The sequence below is a fragment of the Aythya fuligula genome, chromosome 7 (assembly GCF_009819795.1).
Source record: "Aythya fuligula isolate bAytFul2 chromosome 7, bAytFul2.pri, whole genome shotgun sequence".
Taxonomy (NCBI): Eukaryota; Metazoa; Chordata; class Aves; order Anseriformes; family Anatidae; genus Aythya; species Aythya fuligula.
In genome coordinates, this window is record NC_045565.1 from 32,011,918 (window position 1) to 32,026,633 (window position 14,716).

Here is a 14,716-nt window from a genome sequence, read left to right on the forward strand (position 1 = left end):
TCCCTGACACGAGCAGGGTGCCGCTGGCCTTGCCCACCTGGGCACACTGCCAGCTCGTGTTGAGGTGAGCACTGACCAGCTCCCCCAGCTCCTTTTTCAGTGCACAGCTTTCCAGCCCCTCTGCCCCCACCCCGTAGCACTGCACGGGGTTGTTGTGACCAAAGTGCAGGACCTGACACTTGGCCATGTTGAACCTCATCCCCTTGGCCTCTGCCCATAGATCCAACCTGACCAGGTCCCTCTGCAGGGACTTTCCATCCTCCAGCAGATGGATACTTCCTCCTAACTTGCTGTCATCTGAAAACTCACTGAAGGGGCACTCAATTCCCTCATCCAAGTCATCAATAAAGATATTAAAATAGGAACATCAAGAAGAAAACAAAAGAGATCTATTTATGAAAATGCTGAGAAGCCATTTAAACCCGTCTCTTGCCTAATACCTGCTGGCCTGGCCTGACTGGCACAATCTGCCCCTGACATGGACGCCACACGCAGGAATGTGGCAGGCCAGCGCCGCGCTGGGAGCTGCAGGACAGTCACCAAGCTCAGCATTTTCAGTCAGTATCTGCAGCCAAGAAGGGGAAGGAAGGGTGGGCGTCTTTTGCATACCCGCCCTGTGTCCTTTGCATACCTGCCCTGGGGAAAACAGGGGCGGGTGCTAGCATCTATTACCAGAGCGAGTAGAGTCCAGTTCCCTTCATAGGGTTCCTGCATTAGTTATGGGTATGTGGGAATGACAGCGCAGATCACAGGTCTGATGTGAGATTTAAAATAAAAAACTTAAACTATACACAGAATTATATATTTAAATTTAAAATTATACAAAGCCTTGGAAAGGGTTTATATAGAGGGTCTATATTCTATAGGGGTCTATATTCTATATAGAATAGAAGTCCACCCCTCTAGCGAAATTTCAGAAAATCAGTCATTAAGAAGGGTGGACAAATACAAGATGAGGAAATCTCTTTTCATGTACCATGCACAACTGCTGAGGCGGGACGTGACTGCATTTTCAGGACAAAGTTTATTTTTTGGGGACACAGCAAAGCCAACAAGCCCAGCCCTGCCCTGCTGGCTGGGCGTGTGGTGGGGCGTTTTTTGTGAGAAGTGCTTTGTAACGCGGGTCCCCAACTCCTGGGGGGGGAGCAGGGAAGGAGGAGAACCCCTTTGGGCTGAGGGGGCTGAGGGGGCTGAGGGGGCTGTAGGGTGTGACAGGGGCTGAGGGGCTGTGTGGCGGGGAGGGCCCCGCGCTGCTCCTTTAAGCCCTCGGTGGGCGGGGCCAGCGGGCGGGGCCAGCGGGCGGGGTCACGTGCGGCGCAGCGGCCGGAACGCAGGGAGCGCCCCGAGCCCGGGCGGCGCCGGGACCCCGAGGGGGGAGCGGGAGCGGCGCGGGGTGGGGGAGGCGGGCAGCGCGCGCGCAGCGGGGCCGTGCGCGTCCCCGCGGCCGTGCCCGCGCTTCGCGTCGGGAGCGCGCCTCCCCCGCCCCTCAGCCGGCGCTGCGCGGCCTCAGGCAGGCAGGCAGGGAGGCAGGATGGAGCTGTTCCAAGCCCAGGACCACTACATCCTGCAGAGCGGCGAGCGGGCGCTCTGGTGCAGCCGCAGGGACGGCCGCCTGCAGCTGAGGGCCGGTGAGGGAAAATGGCAGCGGCGGGGGGCGGCTCGAAATGGCGGGCGGGGGGGCCCGGGGGGGAGGGGGGGGGGGCGGCGAGGGGGTCCTGAGGGGGGTCATGAGGGAAGAGGGGGGTCCTGGGGCTGTGAGGGGGGTCTGGGAGGGGAGAGGGGGTCCCTGGGGGGGATTTTTGGGTCCCTGGGAGGGATTTTTGGGTCCCTGGGGGGGATTTTTGGGTCTCTGAGGGGAGTCATTAGGGAAGAGGGGGGCTCCTGGGGCTGTGAGGGGGGTCTCTGAGGGGAGAGGGGGGTCTTGAGTCCCTGAGGGGGTCCCTGAGGGGTTTCCCTGTGTCCCTGAGGAGCGCAGCTGAAGGGTGCCGGGGCTGTGTCCTAAGCAGCTGGGTATGTGCTGTGTGGCACAGGGTATGTGGTGTGTGGCCCATCACGCAGCTGTTACTTAGAGCTTTCCGAAAGTGGGGTCTGTGTTAACCCCTAAACACATACAGGACCAGCTCTGGGTGAGTACAGCCCGCTCCGTGAGCCTTAAAAGGCTGGGGCAAGCTCTGGGTGAGCAGCGGCTCTCAGGTGTTTATCCACAGACCTGTTTGTCGCCCTGCTCCGTCCCGTGTCGCGTCCTCACGCTTCAGTCCCGGTGCTTTTGTCCTTTTGGTGCCGTTCCTGTGCGTCTCTTGGGTGATATTGCAGCCCGTCGGGTGTAACGTGACGTCTCGCTCCCCGCTCCAGGTCGGAGGTCTGGCAGCGCTAAGCTGATAAATCACCTCACAAAACACCTCGTGGTCCGCGAGACAGCAGTGCAGCTGGTCAAGGAAATGCGTGTTTTCACACAAACTCAGTGTTAAATTTGCTGTATTGTAAATACAACAGGCATAAAAGCTCTTATTCTACCCGGAGTAACAAAAGCACAAACTCGCGGGCTGGTTCTGGAGGCAGCTGTTTGGAAGCTTGGGTTTGAAGCATTGGTCGCTTGTTTTCATGCAGCTGCTGCTGTGATTTCCCGGAGCCCATCGGCTTCGGGGAGGCTTTGCCAGGGCTCAGCAGTCTGTCTGTGTGCTCCTAAGCAGGACTTTGTCTGTAATGGGACTCTGCGCTTCCAGTCCGAATAAATGCGATGCCTGTTGTGCACGACCCGCCGAGTAATGAAAAGTAACCTGAGAGTTAAGTCTCCTAGCCTGCTTGGTGTTCTTGTTAGTCACTCTTTCCTATTTCAGTGGATTTTTGGTTTTGTTTTTCCAACTCTGTGGCTCTGGATGGTCTTAGTGAAAATGGGTTCTAGTAGGGTGAAATGGGATGCCTTGCTGGGTAGGCTGAAAGGAAGCCTGAGAAGGGAGCACTTTGATCGCAGACTGATTTTCTTGGGTCAATAACTCTTCTGTATGTGAGGGCAGAGCTGGATATCCCCGAACTGGACAGTTTTATTACATCGGACCAATTATAATCAAGGCCACGGAGCGGAAGTGAGTAAATAGATTGCTGTGTGATGAGTCAGTGCTGAATTAAAAAAAAAAAAAACAAAACAAAGTCATAACTTGTATGCATTGACATGTTGAATAGTCTGTTGAAAGGCTATGATCTAACTGTGTCTCTATCAGTTTTTGGAAGCTTTGACTTAATTCTGAGCAGAATTTTGGGGGCAGAGTAAATCATTACACATCCGTGGGTTGAAACGGGCAGTCCTGGCAAACCTTGCAAAGCATTGCTTTATATGACAGGTCTAAGTCTAAGGAGCTGAAACTGAGCTTTATAACACTCTCCTCCCTCAACCATAAGGGCGCGTTCAGAAACTTGCTCATCTTGAAAACTGTATTTCAGGCTTCTTTGAATCGTGGCGAGAATTTGGATTAAAAACAAAACAGCAACAAAACAGTGAACTTGTAAATATTTGCCGTAAACAAAGTCTGGGGCTGGCCGAGGTCATGCCTGCGTTTACATGATGTCTCTGTCTGTTGGTGTTTTTCTTCTGTGAAGTGAAAGTAGTAATTGAGTCACCTGCAGGCAATCTGAATCCTGTTGGCATCGCAGGTTGTTGGGGTTTCGATGTTCGCAGTGTGCCTCTTCCAGTGTGGTAGAAAAACGTTGTTTAACCCTGCTGTAAGCACCTCGCCTCAGATCTTGATCTGGAGTTTGTTCACGCGTAGCTTGCCCTGTTTGTGCTCTGCTCGGCTGCTCTCGGCCAGCGGTTGTATGTAGATTACAGCATGGTGTTATTGCTGTCACGGCTGTAATTTATTTATATCTGCGTGTGTATATATAAAAGAACAGAAGTCGTTAAGGCGCTGAATTCTTCTGTCACTAGAAAAAGGACAGACCCTCCTGCTGAGTGAAAGCTTCAGCTCTCGCTGTGTTGGCCTTGACGATCAATACCTTGAGCAGCGGTGCCAGACGAAACGAGACTGGGAGGGAGCAGTTGTTCCAGAAAGCAGGGCAGTGATGCTGCCCTCTCCACCCTGCCCAGCCTTCTCCCCACCCCTGCAGGAGGAACAGCCCCCACAGGTTTCTGAGCATGTCTCAGACAGGTATTTGGACCCAGCTTTTTGGCTCTGCACGCTCAGATTCCATGACCTGCTTGTAAGAGGGAGGCGGTGATAAGATGTCTCACCTCTGGAGCTTAACTAGGGGCAAACGAGCAGTCATCTATTATTAAATGCCTTAGGAAATTAGCGTTACCGTGTTGGTTTTCAGCTGTTGGAAATGGTTGTGAATGGCTGGTTCAGCAACTGAAGCAGTACCTCTCAATAGATATGTTTTAAAAAATAATAAATTGCATAGATATACATGTCTTTTTTTTCTAATGAGAGGCTTGTTACCAAACAGTATTTTTCAGAGTATTGAGGAAGAGATGTCCGGTTAGGTGTCTTCATCTGATAGCATGAAATCTGAACTGAGTCACAAGTTATAATGCAACCCAACATTCCAGCTCTGGGTGCTTGCCCTACTCCTCAGCGGCATTACAGAGTCACGGAACAGTTTCTTGTCAGAATCCCTGACATTCTTTTACAGTCAAAAATCATGAAGAAAATTCCTTTGAAGCCTAGTGAAGGTGAAGGCCTTGAGGACAGAAGCCCACATTTGCTTTGTGTGAGGAGTGCTGCCCCGATCCCAGGGGATTTATCAGCAGGTTTAAGGCCCCAGAAGGGTCCTGCGCATCGCCCTGAGGGATGGCAGCCCATGTGTTAACTCTGGCTGCTGAACTAAATATGTCACGCACAACTGACTTCCTGAGGTGGCGTGCCTTAGAAATGGCCTGTCTGTTCTGGAAACTATTCCATGCCAGAGACTTGCAGCTTTAGAGTTCTCTCTGTTTTACGAGCTACTTCCTACGGGACCTCAAGCTGTTTTTTCTGACACTTCAGTTTCAGTCGTAGCAGTTGCGGAGCTGTTTCTCAGCAGTGCCTGCTCGTGCTGTTTGGTCCCCTTCCTTTGCTGTCAGCACAACATACGTGTGATGCGTGTGACAAACCAGATGTCAAACTGATCTGTGTTAAATGCAACCCAGCAAAAAAGGGTGCTCAGAACCAGCGAGCAGTTAGTTCCCTGTTGCTGCTTGCTCCTTCCTACAGAAGTGAGCAGGGACTAGAGGAGAGCTGTGTGCTGCTGCACATCTTTATCTACTCAAATACGTACATTAAAGAGTTCTGTACCTTCTGCCTGGGAGGTGAGATCTTCAAATGTATTTACCAGAGGGTTTTTCCTACTTTCCTTAAATAAGATGTGCTTTGTAATTTCACCCACTTTTTTTCTTTTTTTTTTCTAAATGGATCCTAGTTAAACAAACCCTGGGACTTAACTGAGTATGCCACATGCTAACCTAGTTAGAAATAAATGTTGAGGTGAGGTGTTTCTGGTTTAGTTTCCTGTTGAATCTTACTGGCAGAAGTGAAGCTGAATGTAACGAGGCTGTCCCCATCTTTCCCCTTCTCCTCCTGACTCTCTTTTTATACAAAGAGATCAGGAATTGTCAAACTTGTCCCAAGTCAGATGCATAAAGTGTTCTGGAGTTCCTGCCTGCTCTGAAATGACTTTTCGCTTTAAGTAAATGAAAACCCTTTCAAGCTTGACATGCTGATTCTTGTGAGTTGACTGTTTGCTCTGTAAAGGAAAAGGTAACTATTTTGGTGTGTGTGTGGCAGAGTTTAATCAAATCTGCAGTTCAGGTGCTTTTGGGGCTCGTGTTTTGGTAGCAGAGGTCCCGCATCTTTGACCTCTCAGAGGTTAGTACTAACTGGTGAGATGGAGGAGATCAGATTTAACTGCGACAGCAATATTGACAGGAAACAGCCCTTCATTTGAGAGGGGTCTGCACCTATACCAAAGAGCTTGTGGCTTCTCCATCTGTGAGTGTCGATGTTCTTGTTACTGGCTTTGTCACCCAGAGGTGAGGGGGGTGTCTCAGCTGTATGTGCAAGTGTGCAAGTCAACGTGAGAACTTTGTGGCAAGCTTTACAAAAACCTGTCTGAACTGCAGGGAAAGGCAAGTATTTCTTTCATGTGCCACTTAGGCTCTTTCAAAACAACTTCTTTGTTTTTGGAATGTGATTTTTGTTGTTTTTGTTATTTAATGGATACTATTCAGCCTGCAGGAAAGCTCAGGTTGCTGAAGTTCAGCTACTGGAAGCTGGCAGAGCTACCCTTCACCTGTGTGTAGGGGTGATGTCTGGTTTGACTCAGGCAGTAGCTACACTGTCCTTGACTAAGATACAGAGCTTTTTCTGGCACAGTAAGTGGGCAGTATGAAAATACTTTCATTTTTTTCTGTTGAAAAACAAATGCTTCATAATGGAATTATCATCATGAGAAACTGGTGATGCTGTAGCTTTTGAGAGACTTCTAAAGACGCTGACCTGAAGGCTTTGGTGACCAGAGGAAGCGATTTGGTGGGCAGCTGGGCATTTCCTGGCAGTAGGGGTGAGGCTCCCAGCAGGAAAACATTCCTTCGCTGCTGTTCCAGCCTGTTGCATGCCAGCTGCAGCTGGAGCCCTGAAATGTCAGGGGACTTGGCCGTAACTTCCTCTAAACAGTTCCCTCCAACTGTGAGAGGTGTTGGATGGTGGCTTTAGGCTTTCTTTTAGAGGTAAACTCTGCAGAGTCATATCAAGCAGCTCTGAAACATAGCTTAAATATTGAATCTTGTTGAAAGTCATTGTTAAGGCTCTGTATTGAGACTTAAGGCCCGGAGTCTGTCAGGCTATAGTTTTTCCCTCAAGTGCGTCAAAGATTCGAGACAACAGATAAAAGTAATAAAAGCTTCTGTCAGTGTCTGGAGGTTTCATGATTCATGCTCAATATAATAAAGAACACAATTTTTTAATATACTTAAAGGTTTTGAGAGGAATACACATTTGGTAGCTCAGAATTTGCTTCTCATAAGCATTACATTTGCTATAAACTTCGGCTTCTGAAAATTACTTGTGTTCATTGAACCTTCTATATTTGTTACAGAAATGCATATGGTTATTCCAACAGAAATTCCCACTTGCAATTAACAATCTGTATCTCTTGAAAACCCAGCATTCTGCCACACGAATCTAATTTGATTGGGGATGATTTAACTTGTTTTTCCCAATTTAGAGAGCTTTCGCAAGCTTATTTTCAGTCATCACTTAGCCATACTGCTTACTCTTGCAAGTATCACTTGGAAAATCTTAGCCAGGAAATAACACATGGCAAGAGGGAATATGAAAACAAAGAGCCCACTTAAGAGGGGGTGTGGGTGGATACATGCAGGTTTTTCTTCTCCCTCTGAGTAAACTTTTTGTGTAGTGCTTTAATTTTTGTAGGTGGGACTCACGTTTCCAGCTGGTGGTCTTCAGTTTTAGCAGCTGATTGTATTTGAAATATACTCTTTATCCTTTAGTTGCCAAAGTCACTGCATTTATGTCTTCACAGGAAACCGAGTAATAGGAGCAAATATCAAGGAGGCACGAGAAACCTTTAAACAGATTTCTGGAGGAGAAATTTAGAAATAGCACAAATTTCTTTTATGAAAGCTCTGCTTTGGTAAACACATATCATCACTCAATAATGCATTGCATATGCTTGTTCCAAACACCTCTACCTCCCAAAAATAAGACAAGGAATTATTTTCTGAATAGCTGAACTGACATTAATAGAATTCCACCTGAAAACGTTGGTCTTCATTTTAAGGAAGAAATCTTACTTGACTAGAAGCCCTGAAACAGCGTTTGTGTTGTCTGTGGAAAACTGAACACAAGCAACTTGAAAGTGCTGTAAGCTTGAAGCTCTGTGTGCCGCAAGTCTTGGTCTCTGATAACGTGCTAGGGATGGTTGGCAAGATCACATGAACGTGCTGAGGTAAATAAATGGCTTAAAATGTGACAGTGCTGAGGTTTAAAGAACAAAACAGAACTCAGAGCCAAATTTAGAAGTGCATGACACTGCCTGGGGGCAGTTGCAAAGTGTGAATGACAAGTGTGGTTGCTCTATTGCTAATTGGGAGCTTGGGTTTGTTTTTGCCACATTTGTTTAGAACAGCAGCAGCGTTCCCACAAATGACCGATGTTTAGCTTTTCTCAGTGCTAAAATGGTTTTAGTAATGTTCAAGTGATACATGGCTTGTCATTTGGTTCTACATAGTCTATTCATCCCCAGCAGTTACTTAAACAACAATAAAAATCTACCTAGCGTGGCATGAAATCCTTTGCTTTCTGTTCAGATACATGAATTAAGGGCTGCATTCAGAGTACGCAAATCCAATTTGTTCTGCAGTATCTCCTGCAGTTGTCTTCTGTAATTCTAAAATGATCATGCTTGTTTCTGTTGAAATATCAAACTGTTGAGAATACGCTTGTGTAGAAAGAGGCACCAAATTGTTTTTTTTTTTTTTAGTTAAATTTTGAGGCAGTTTTCCAGTCCATGCTGTTCACTGCTGAGTGCTTTAAATGTGATGGGTAGTAGAGGACATGCACGTTTTAGTTTTTGGATCCTTCTATGTAACTCATCCAAAGCATGTGTACAAAAAGAAATGTTTGAATAATGTTACAGAGCATGTATACTGTTAGAGTTACTTAGTCACGGTTCCTGTTAGAGTCACGCTTTCCTTCTGTAATATGAAGAAGCTTTTCAATCAGCTACAAGACTCTCCAGAATGCTTTTAGCCTAAAGCAGAGCTGTGCTTTCTGAGCAAAATATGCTGACTGGGAAAAACAAGGAAAGGGGACTGAATAGAGGCAGAAATCTTTGGCTAGAAGTAACTCTTATGCAAAGGATTTCTTAGTCACTGAAGTGCAGCCTGCTTATTCCGAGCTGTTTCCTCCTCAGTGTTTTTAAGGGAGCAAGGGGCCCTACAGGTGCAGAACAAGCTGAGGTGATGCTTTCTTTACAACCGCGGTCCCAAGTGAAGAGGTGAGCTCCTCCAAGGATGCTAAATCAAAGAGGCACATCACAGAAATGGTTAACCTCAAAAGAATAGGCAACACGGTACCGAGTAAGTACAACAACAGGACTGAGGATTTTAGGCCAGAGCAGCAAAAAACTAACTTCACTGTAGGTCTGAGATGTTCCAGTTTAACAAAACTGTCTTGTGGGCAGGGGATGGGGTTGATGGCAGCCTTCTCAAACTTGGTGTCCATGAATGACTTACAGAAAGCTTTTGTTTTGTTTTTAACTTGGTGGAAGGGGCCTGGGAGTTGAATTCAGTGAGTGTGACGTTCAGCTTGCTCCCGATGAGTTGATGAAGCTGTGTGTGTAAAAGAAGACTGCTGGATGGCTTGTTAAGGCACGCTGATGGAGTGTGCTGTAGTTATTTTGTTGTTAAGTAATCCATATGTGGGGAGCAGGGGCAACTAGAACAGCCTCCTGAGGTGGTTTCTAATACTTCATAATTAGCAATTAGAGTATTTTTTTGGTTTAATTGGATCTGCCGGCACTGTATGCCTTAGAACCGGCCTCAGAACAACTGCTAATAGCAGTTTGTCACGTGTAGTGCAGGAGTTCCTTCCCCAATTACTTGTCATATTGGGTACTCTCTAGACAACTGAATCTCCTCCATATGCTTTTATAGTTTCCTGAGCAGTGCCTGGTGACTCGGGGGATTTTCCAACTGCAGCAGAACACAAAGAAATGTATTTACCAACACAAGTAGTAAGGACTCTTCTGTGAGGTGCATTCTCAGGGCTTGCATCCTGCTTGCTCTTTTGAAGAAGTTTTGCTGTGATGAGATTAGAGCTGCGTTATATGCCCCCGTTCCCACTGCTGTAAATCTTGTCACTGTCCGACCTGAACTGAACTCGAATTGTTCCTGTTCATCCGGTCCAATGTTGAGATAGTTGAGGAAAGCGTCCAAGGAAGTTGAATGTCTGTTTCACTTAGACACAGGCCGGATGGATGCATGCTCTGTGGCGTGCTGGCTCCACCGTAGGAGCACATGCACTCTGTAAAAAACAAAACAAAAAAACTTGCATCGAGTTGCTGTTTGGCAAGTGTGCTTCCAATCCTTAGGGGCTGGAGGATGAACAGGCTCGAAGGTGGAGTAGCAAGGAGAAGACTAGTGGGGATTTTTTTTTTGAAATCCTCTGAGTTTAAGCTAGCTGTGGGTTTTTAAAGATGGGGGGAATGGGGATCAGTGGTGATCGGATTTCTCTGTTCAGAGGAGCACTTCAATTCCAAGCGATTGAGGGCTCTCAAGTCTCCCATGCAGACTGAGCAAGCTGTGTAAATGAAAAGTTAAAGATAATTAAACAAATTATCCCTTCAGCTAGCCACCCGTTTCAAGGATTGGGCTGGAAAATAAGCAAATAAATAAGGATAATACTTCACGACCATTAGGTGCTAGTAGTTGTAAGACTAAGTGTGTTAATGTTCCTCCATCTTTCTGCAATTACAGTAGATTAAACATGAATTTAGGAGTCTGTGCTAGAAAGAACTTAATTAGCCTAAGATTGCTTGGCAAAGTAGCACTTGGAGTCTTTTGTCTTGTAGGAAATACTTTGTGCTCTTAAGTCTTCCCAGTTAACTTGTAATCTTTTAATCCTGGCTAATATTTCGGAACACTATTCAAAGATGAACTGGAACTTGAAAGCGGAGTTGGTTCCCTTTGAAAAGTCATAAGGGCACAGTAGCGCTAATAATGAAGGCTTGTGGTTGTCTTTGATCTGAAGCAGCCAGAACTTAAAGGGGAAAACTTCAACTCTATTAAAATTGTTGTTTTTTTTTTTTTTTTTTTTTCTGGAAGTTTACTTTTCAGAGGTCAAGTATTATATTAGCAGAGCTGGAAAATTGACTTTGAACACGTACAATAGGTTGCTTCTGCGCTTTCTCTTTTTATATGGAAATGTCTTTTGTTTGTGTTGGATGCTGAGAAGGCTGTAGGTAAGAATTCATAAACAGTGTGCAGGTTTGGATGGTTTTGTCTATATCCAGCCTGTGTTTGTTTATAAATACGCGTTTATAAGCAGTCCATGTTTATATAGATACATATAAACTGAGCTTGAAGTTCTGGGACGTTCAGTCAATTTTTATACAGAGCTCACTGACAGGAAACGCTTCCCAGCTGAGGTCCTGAAGCTCCTGGGGGTTTGAGGAAGATAAGGAGAACGGCCCCCGAGTTACAGCAAAATTGGCTGATAAACGGCTATTGCTCTTTGAATCGGAGCTGGCCGCAGTAAGGGCTGGGTCAAAGTGATTCCAAATCAAATCTTTTTTTCTTCCTGCCTCCTTAACATCTCCAGACTTGCCTGTAGTCACAGCACGAAGCCGGTGGTGAATCCCAAAGCAGCGTGTTCCCTTGTCAGGGCTTGTGCCTGACCTGGGAGCGACGCTGCTGGGGGAAGAATGGCCAAAGGGCTGGAAAGCGCTTTTGGCTTTTGACCATCTTGCGAGTTGCTTTGTACCACCCTTCCCAGGATCACACTTGTGTAAACACAACCGGGTAAAGGAGCTTTATCTGGTGCTGCTGGTAAGTTCGGAGGGCTGGTGATGGAAATAATCACATCAAAGCTGGTTTTGTTCCCTGCTTGTGGCGGAAGCCCTGGTGTGCTGCGATTGCGATTCCAATGCACTCGCTGTGAAGCAACTGTGTGCTCCCTGACTGCTCATCTTAGATGGCAATCAGAAGAAAAAAAAAAAAAAAAGGCAGTTTTTTTCCAAATAGCTTGAATTTAGTTAGTTGGGAAAGGGAGGGAATGGGAAATCCCTTCCTTTGGGACAGAAACTTGCTGTGCAAGCATGTACCTCAAAGTTTTAAGAGCATGTGGTCTATCAGACCCTGGCAAGTCTTTAAATTAAAACCTCCACAGGGCATGATGATCTCCCCAAGGAGGAGAGTTTCCAACTCTTTGTTTGGAGTGCAGTGGCTACTTTGGCATCGTGTCTAACAAGCACGGTACCCTGAGAAGTCTGTTGGATGATGCTGGGTTGCAGTTTCAGGTTGATCAGTCTTTATTCCTGGCTGGCTGTGTTTGAAGGGATTGCTAGATTTCTAGCATGGCATCTGTAGGAAGACAAGTGGAAAGCAAAAGCAACTATTGAGCAATTACATTTGAAATTTCTCAAAGCACTTTTTTTTGTGTGTGTGTGTGTGCAGGGAATAGTCCAGTGTGTGCTTTTATGGAGCCTTGTGGTAGTTAATGCTCACTGATAGGTATTTCTTCTTTTTAAAAAAGAAAATTCAAACTTGCAGTTGTGTAGCTTCAGCATTCATCAGTCAAACATAGCTAAATGCCTTTTCTGTATACTATCAGAAGATTTTAACTGAGGATTTTCTTTTTTTTTCTTCTGTGGTTATTTTCCTCCTTGGCTTTAGAAAGATCTAGAGCTCTTTTGCAACGTGTATCACTGTCCAGCAACTTAAATTTTGCCGTATTTTACAGTTATTCTAATCTTGTAGACTTCCACTTAATTTTTTGGATCGAAATGTATTTGCAGTTGTTGCACAGCCATGTAACCTTCAGTCCTTAAAATTATGAGCAAAGATGATGGCTAAAGATACGGTGGCTGCCAGGATTGCTGGGCAGGGGATTAAATTATGGCAAACAGTCCTGAGTGATTTCACAGCACTGAGCAGAGGTCTGAGAGCTGCTTTTGCTGCAACGGAGTAAGCAGGACTGCACTAAACACGAAAGCCTGTATTTTTTGGGGGGCAGGGTAGTGGGACTAGAGAAAACAATCCTTTTATGTTGGTTCATCCACCTTCTGGTTCCAGAGCATGCTTCCTAGAGCAAGAGGTTCCTGTGGCTGAATACTTGAATTGTTTTTATTCAGCATGATTGGCGTTGGCTCTGAGCCAAGAGAGGGCTACCGAGCAGGAAATGGAGCTATAACTGGTAACCAAGTTCTAATCAGAATGTCAAACCTAGATGTGTTTTATTTAACAAAACCCACTTTGACCCGCTTGCTTCTGTGCTGTCACACATCCTTTCCTATACAAAGTTCTCTAGAAATACTGGTTAAAAAAAAAAAAAAAAAAAGCGATACTTGCCAAACAAAGTGTGATTCTGCAGTTGGTATTTTTCCACAGCCTCCAGGCATCTCTGCTGTGAGGCTTCTTCACATCTAGATTTTCACTGGATGCTGGAAGAAAAAACCCAAACACGTTAATATCCACCGATGTCCGTGACGGAGAGTTTACCTGCTACGTCCTGCCTTCCCCCAGGAGCATCTTCTGGAAACAGCTGTCGCTGTTGGGAGCTTGATATCTCTTATCTCACGAGCAATACTGCCCAGCTGGTCAATCTGCATTTGCCTTTTGAACTCTTAGCATAACATTAGGATTTAACTCCAGAGAGCTCCTCTTTTTGCAAAGCTCGTCTGTGCTTTAAGTGAACTGAGGAGTCAGGGGGCAGAGTCAGTTCTCACCTTCTCTGCTGCTAGGGAGAAGTATTCCTGCAGACGTCTTGGATGTAGCATATGATTAAGTTGAGGGCTACCTATGTCAAAGTAAACAGCAAAAAATATGGAAAAGTTTCAAAAATACTCTTTTTTACAGTCCCTATTACAGTTTCTTTATGCCCTTTCATATGGGCAAGTCTGAATTATCTTTTCCTTATATCTGCAACTAAAACTAGATCTTGGTTTCCCCCACCCCCTCCCCTTTCTGTAAGCTGCTAGAACGAAACCTCACTTGCCATCCAGGGCTTTCCCACTAATCTTGCCATAGCAGGAAATGAATGGTTTAGAGAGACTTAGGCCCTGTTCGGATTATTAGTTTTGTAGTTACAGTAAACCTGCACTGCTTTGAAGTCTTCTGAAGTCTGGCCTTTTTTTTTGCTGCTCGGTTTGCCTGGTTTGGAGCTCTCACGGTGGAAGGTGAATGATGAAGAGAACTGCAGGTACCAAAGACAGCAAGAAGTAGGTGATGTTTGAAACAGTACAGCTCTAGAAGGTTCCTGGGGCAAAGATGGCTCGGGGTGGTGTCAGTGAGCTGGGAAGAAGGTGGAAGACTTGAGAGCAGGGAAAGCTTTTTGTGTTCCTCTTTCCTGTAGGCTTGGTGCTGATTTCCACTCAGCGTAAGGATGCTCTGGCGTGTTATTTGGGCTGAAGCTCAGGCTGCCTTTGAGCACGCTTTGTATAAGCACAAGGTTTTTGGCAAACAGGTACAAGATGAATTGTACCCTGAGGCTTCTCTAAGTACTAAATCAAACTGTTCATGCTGTCCCTTATTTCCTTGTGCTCATCTACTTCAGTCTTCTCAGAAACTTAACCAAGTGATGGCGTGATCCCCTCTTACAGGAGGCTCTGTGCTAACTGTTTGCAGTGCTCTCTTACAGTGAAGCAGGAAGAACCTGGAGTTTCCCTGCAGGGGTCTCGCATGAGATGGCACAGCCTGGTTACACACACTGGCAGGAGCTCTGTGCTGCCTCCTGCAAACCTCCTCTGGTAAATTTTGCTACTGTGCACACTGTGTTCAGACAGACAAGAAGGAACAATGTGAAACTCCTTTTAAATGAGTGCAGTTTAGGTCTATTCTGACTTCTGTGTCTTGTGTCAATGCTTGTGTTTCATGATGAAATTAAACGAAAAGTGAGGAATTCTTGGAACAGCAGAGTCTGAATTGCAAAGAAGTTGCACAGAGAACATGTGTCTGAAAATCAGTGTTTAAAAACTTACTGTCAGGTGTATGTAAGTTGGTGATTGT

General features: G+C 45.9%; 1 protein-coding gene across 1 annotated transcript in view; it reads left to right on the plus strand.

Annotated features, from left to right (window-relative positions):
- Positions 1-1,502: 1,502 nt before the first annotated feature.
- INPP5F (inositol polyphosphate-5-phosphatase F) overlaps positions 1,503-14,716 on the plus strand; it is a 38,830-nt gene continuing 25,616 nt past the window's right edge. Inside the window, exon 1 of the mRNA XM_032191019.1 lies at positions 1,503-1,628. Within this exon, the coding sequence (XP_032046910.1) occupies positions 1,532-1,628 (97 nt within the window). The 5' untranslated portion in view covers positions 1,503-1,531. The remainder of the gene's footprint in view (positions 1,629-14,716) is intronic.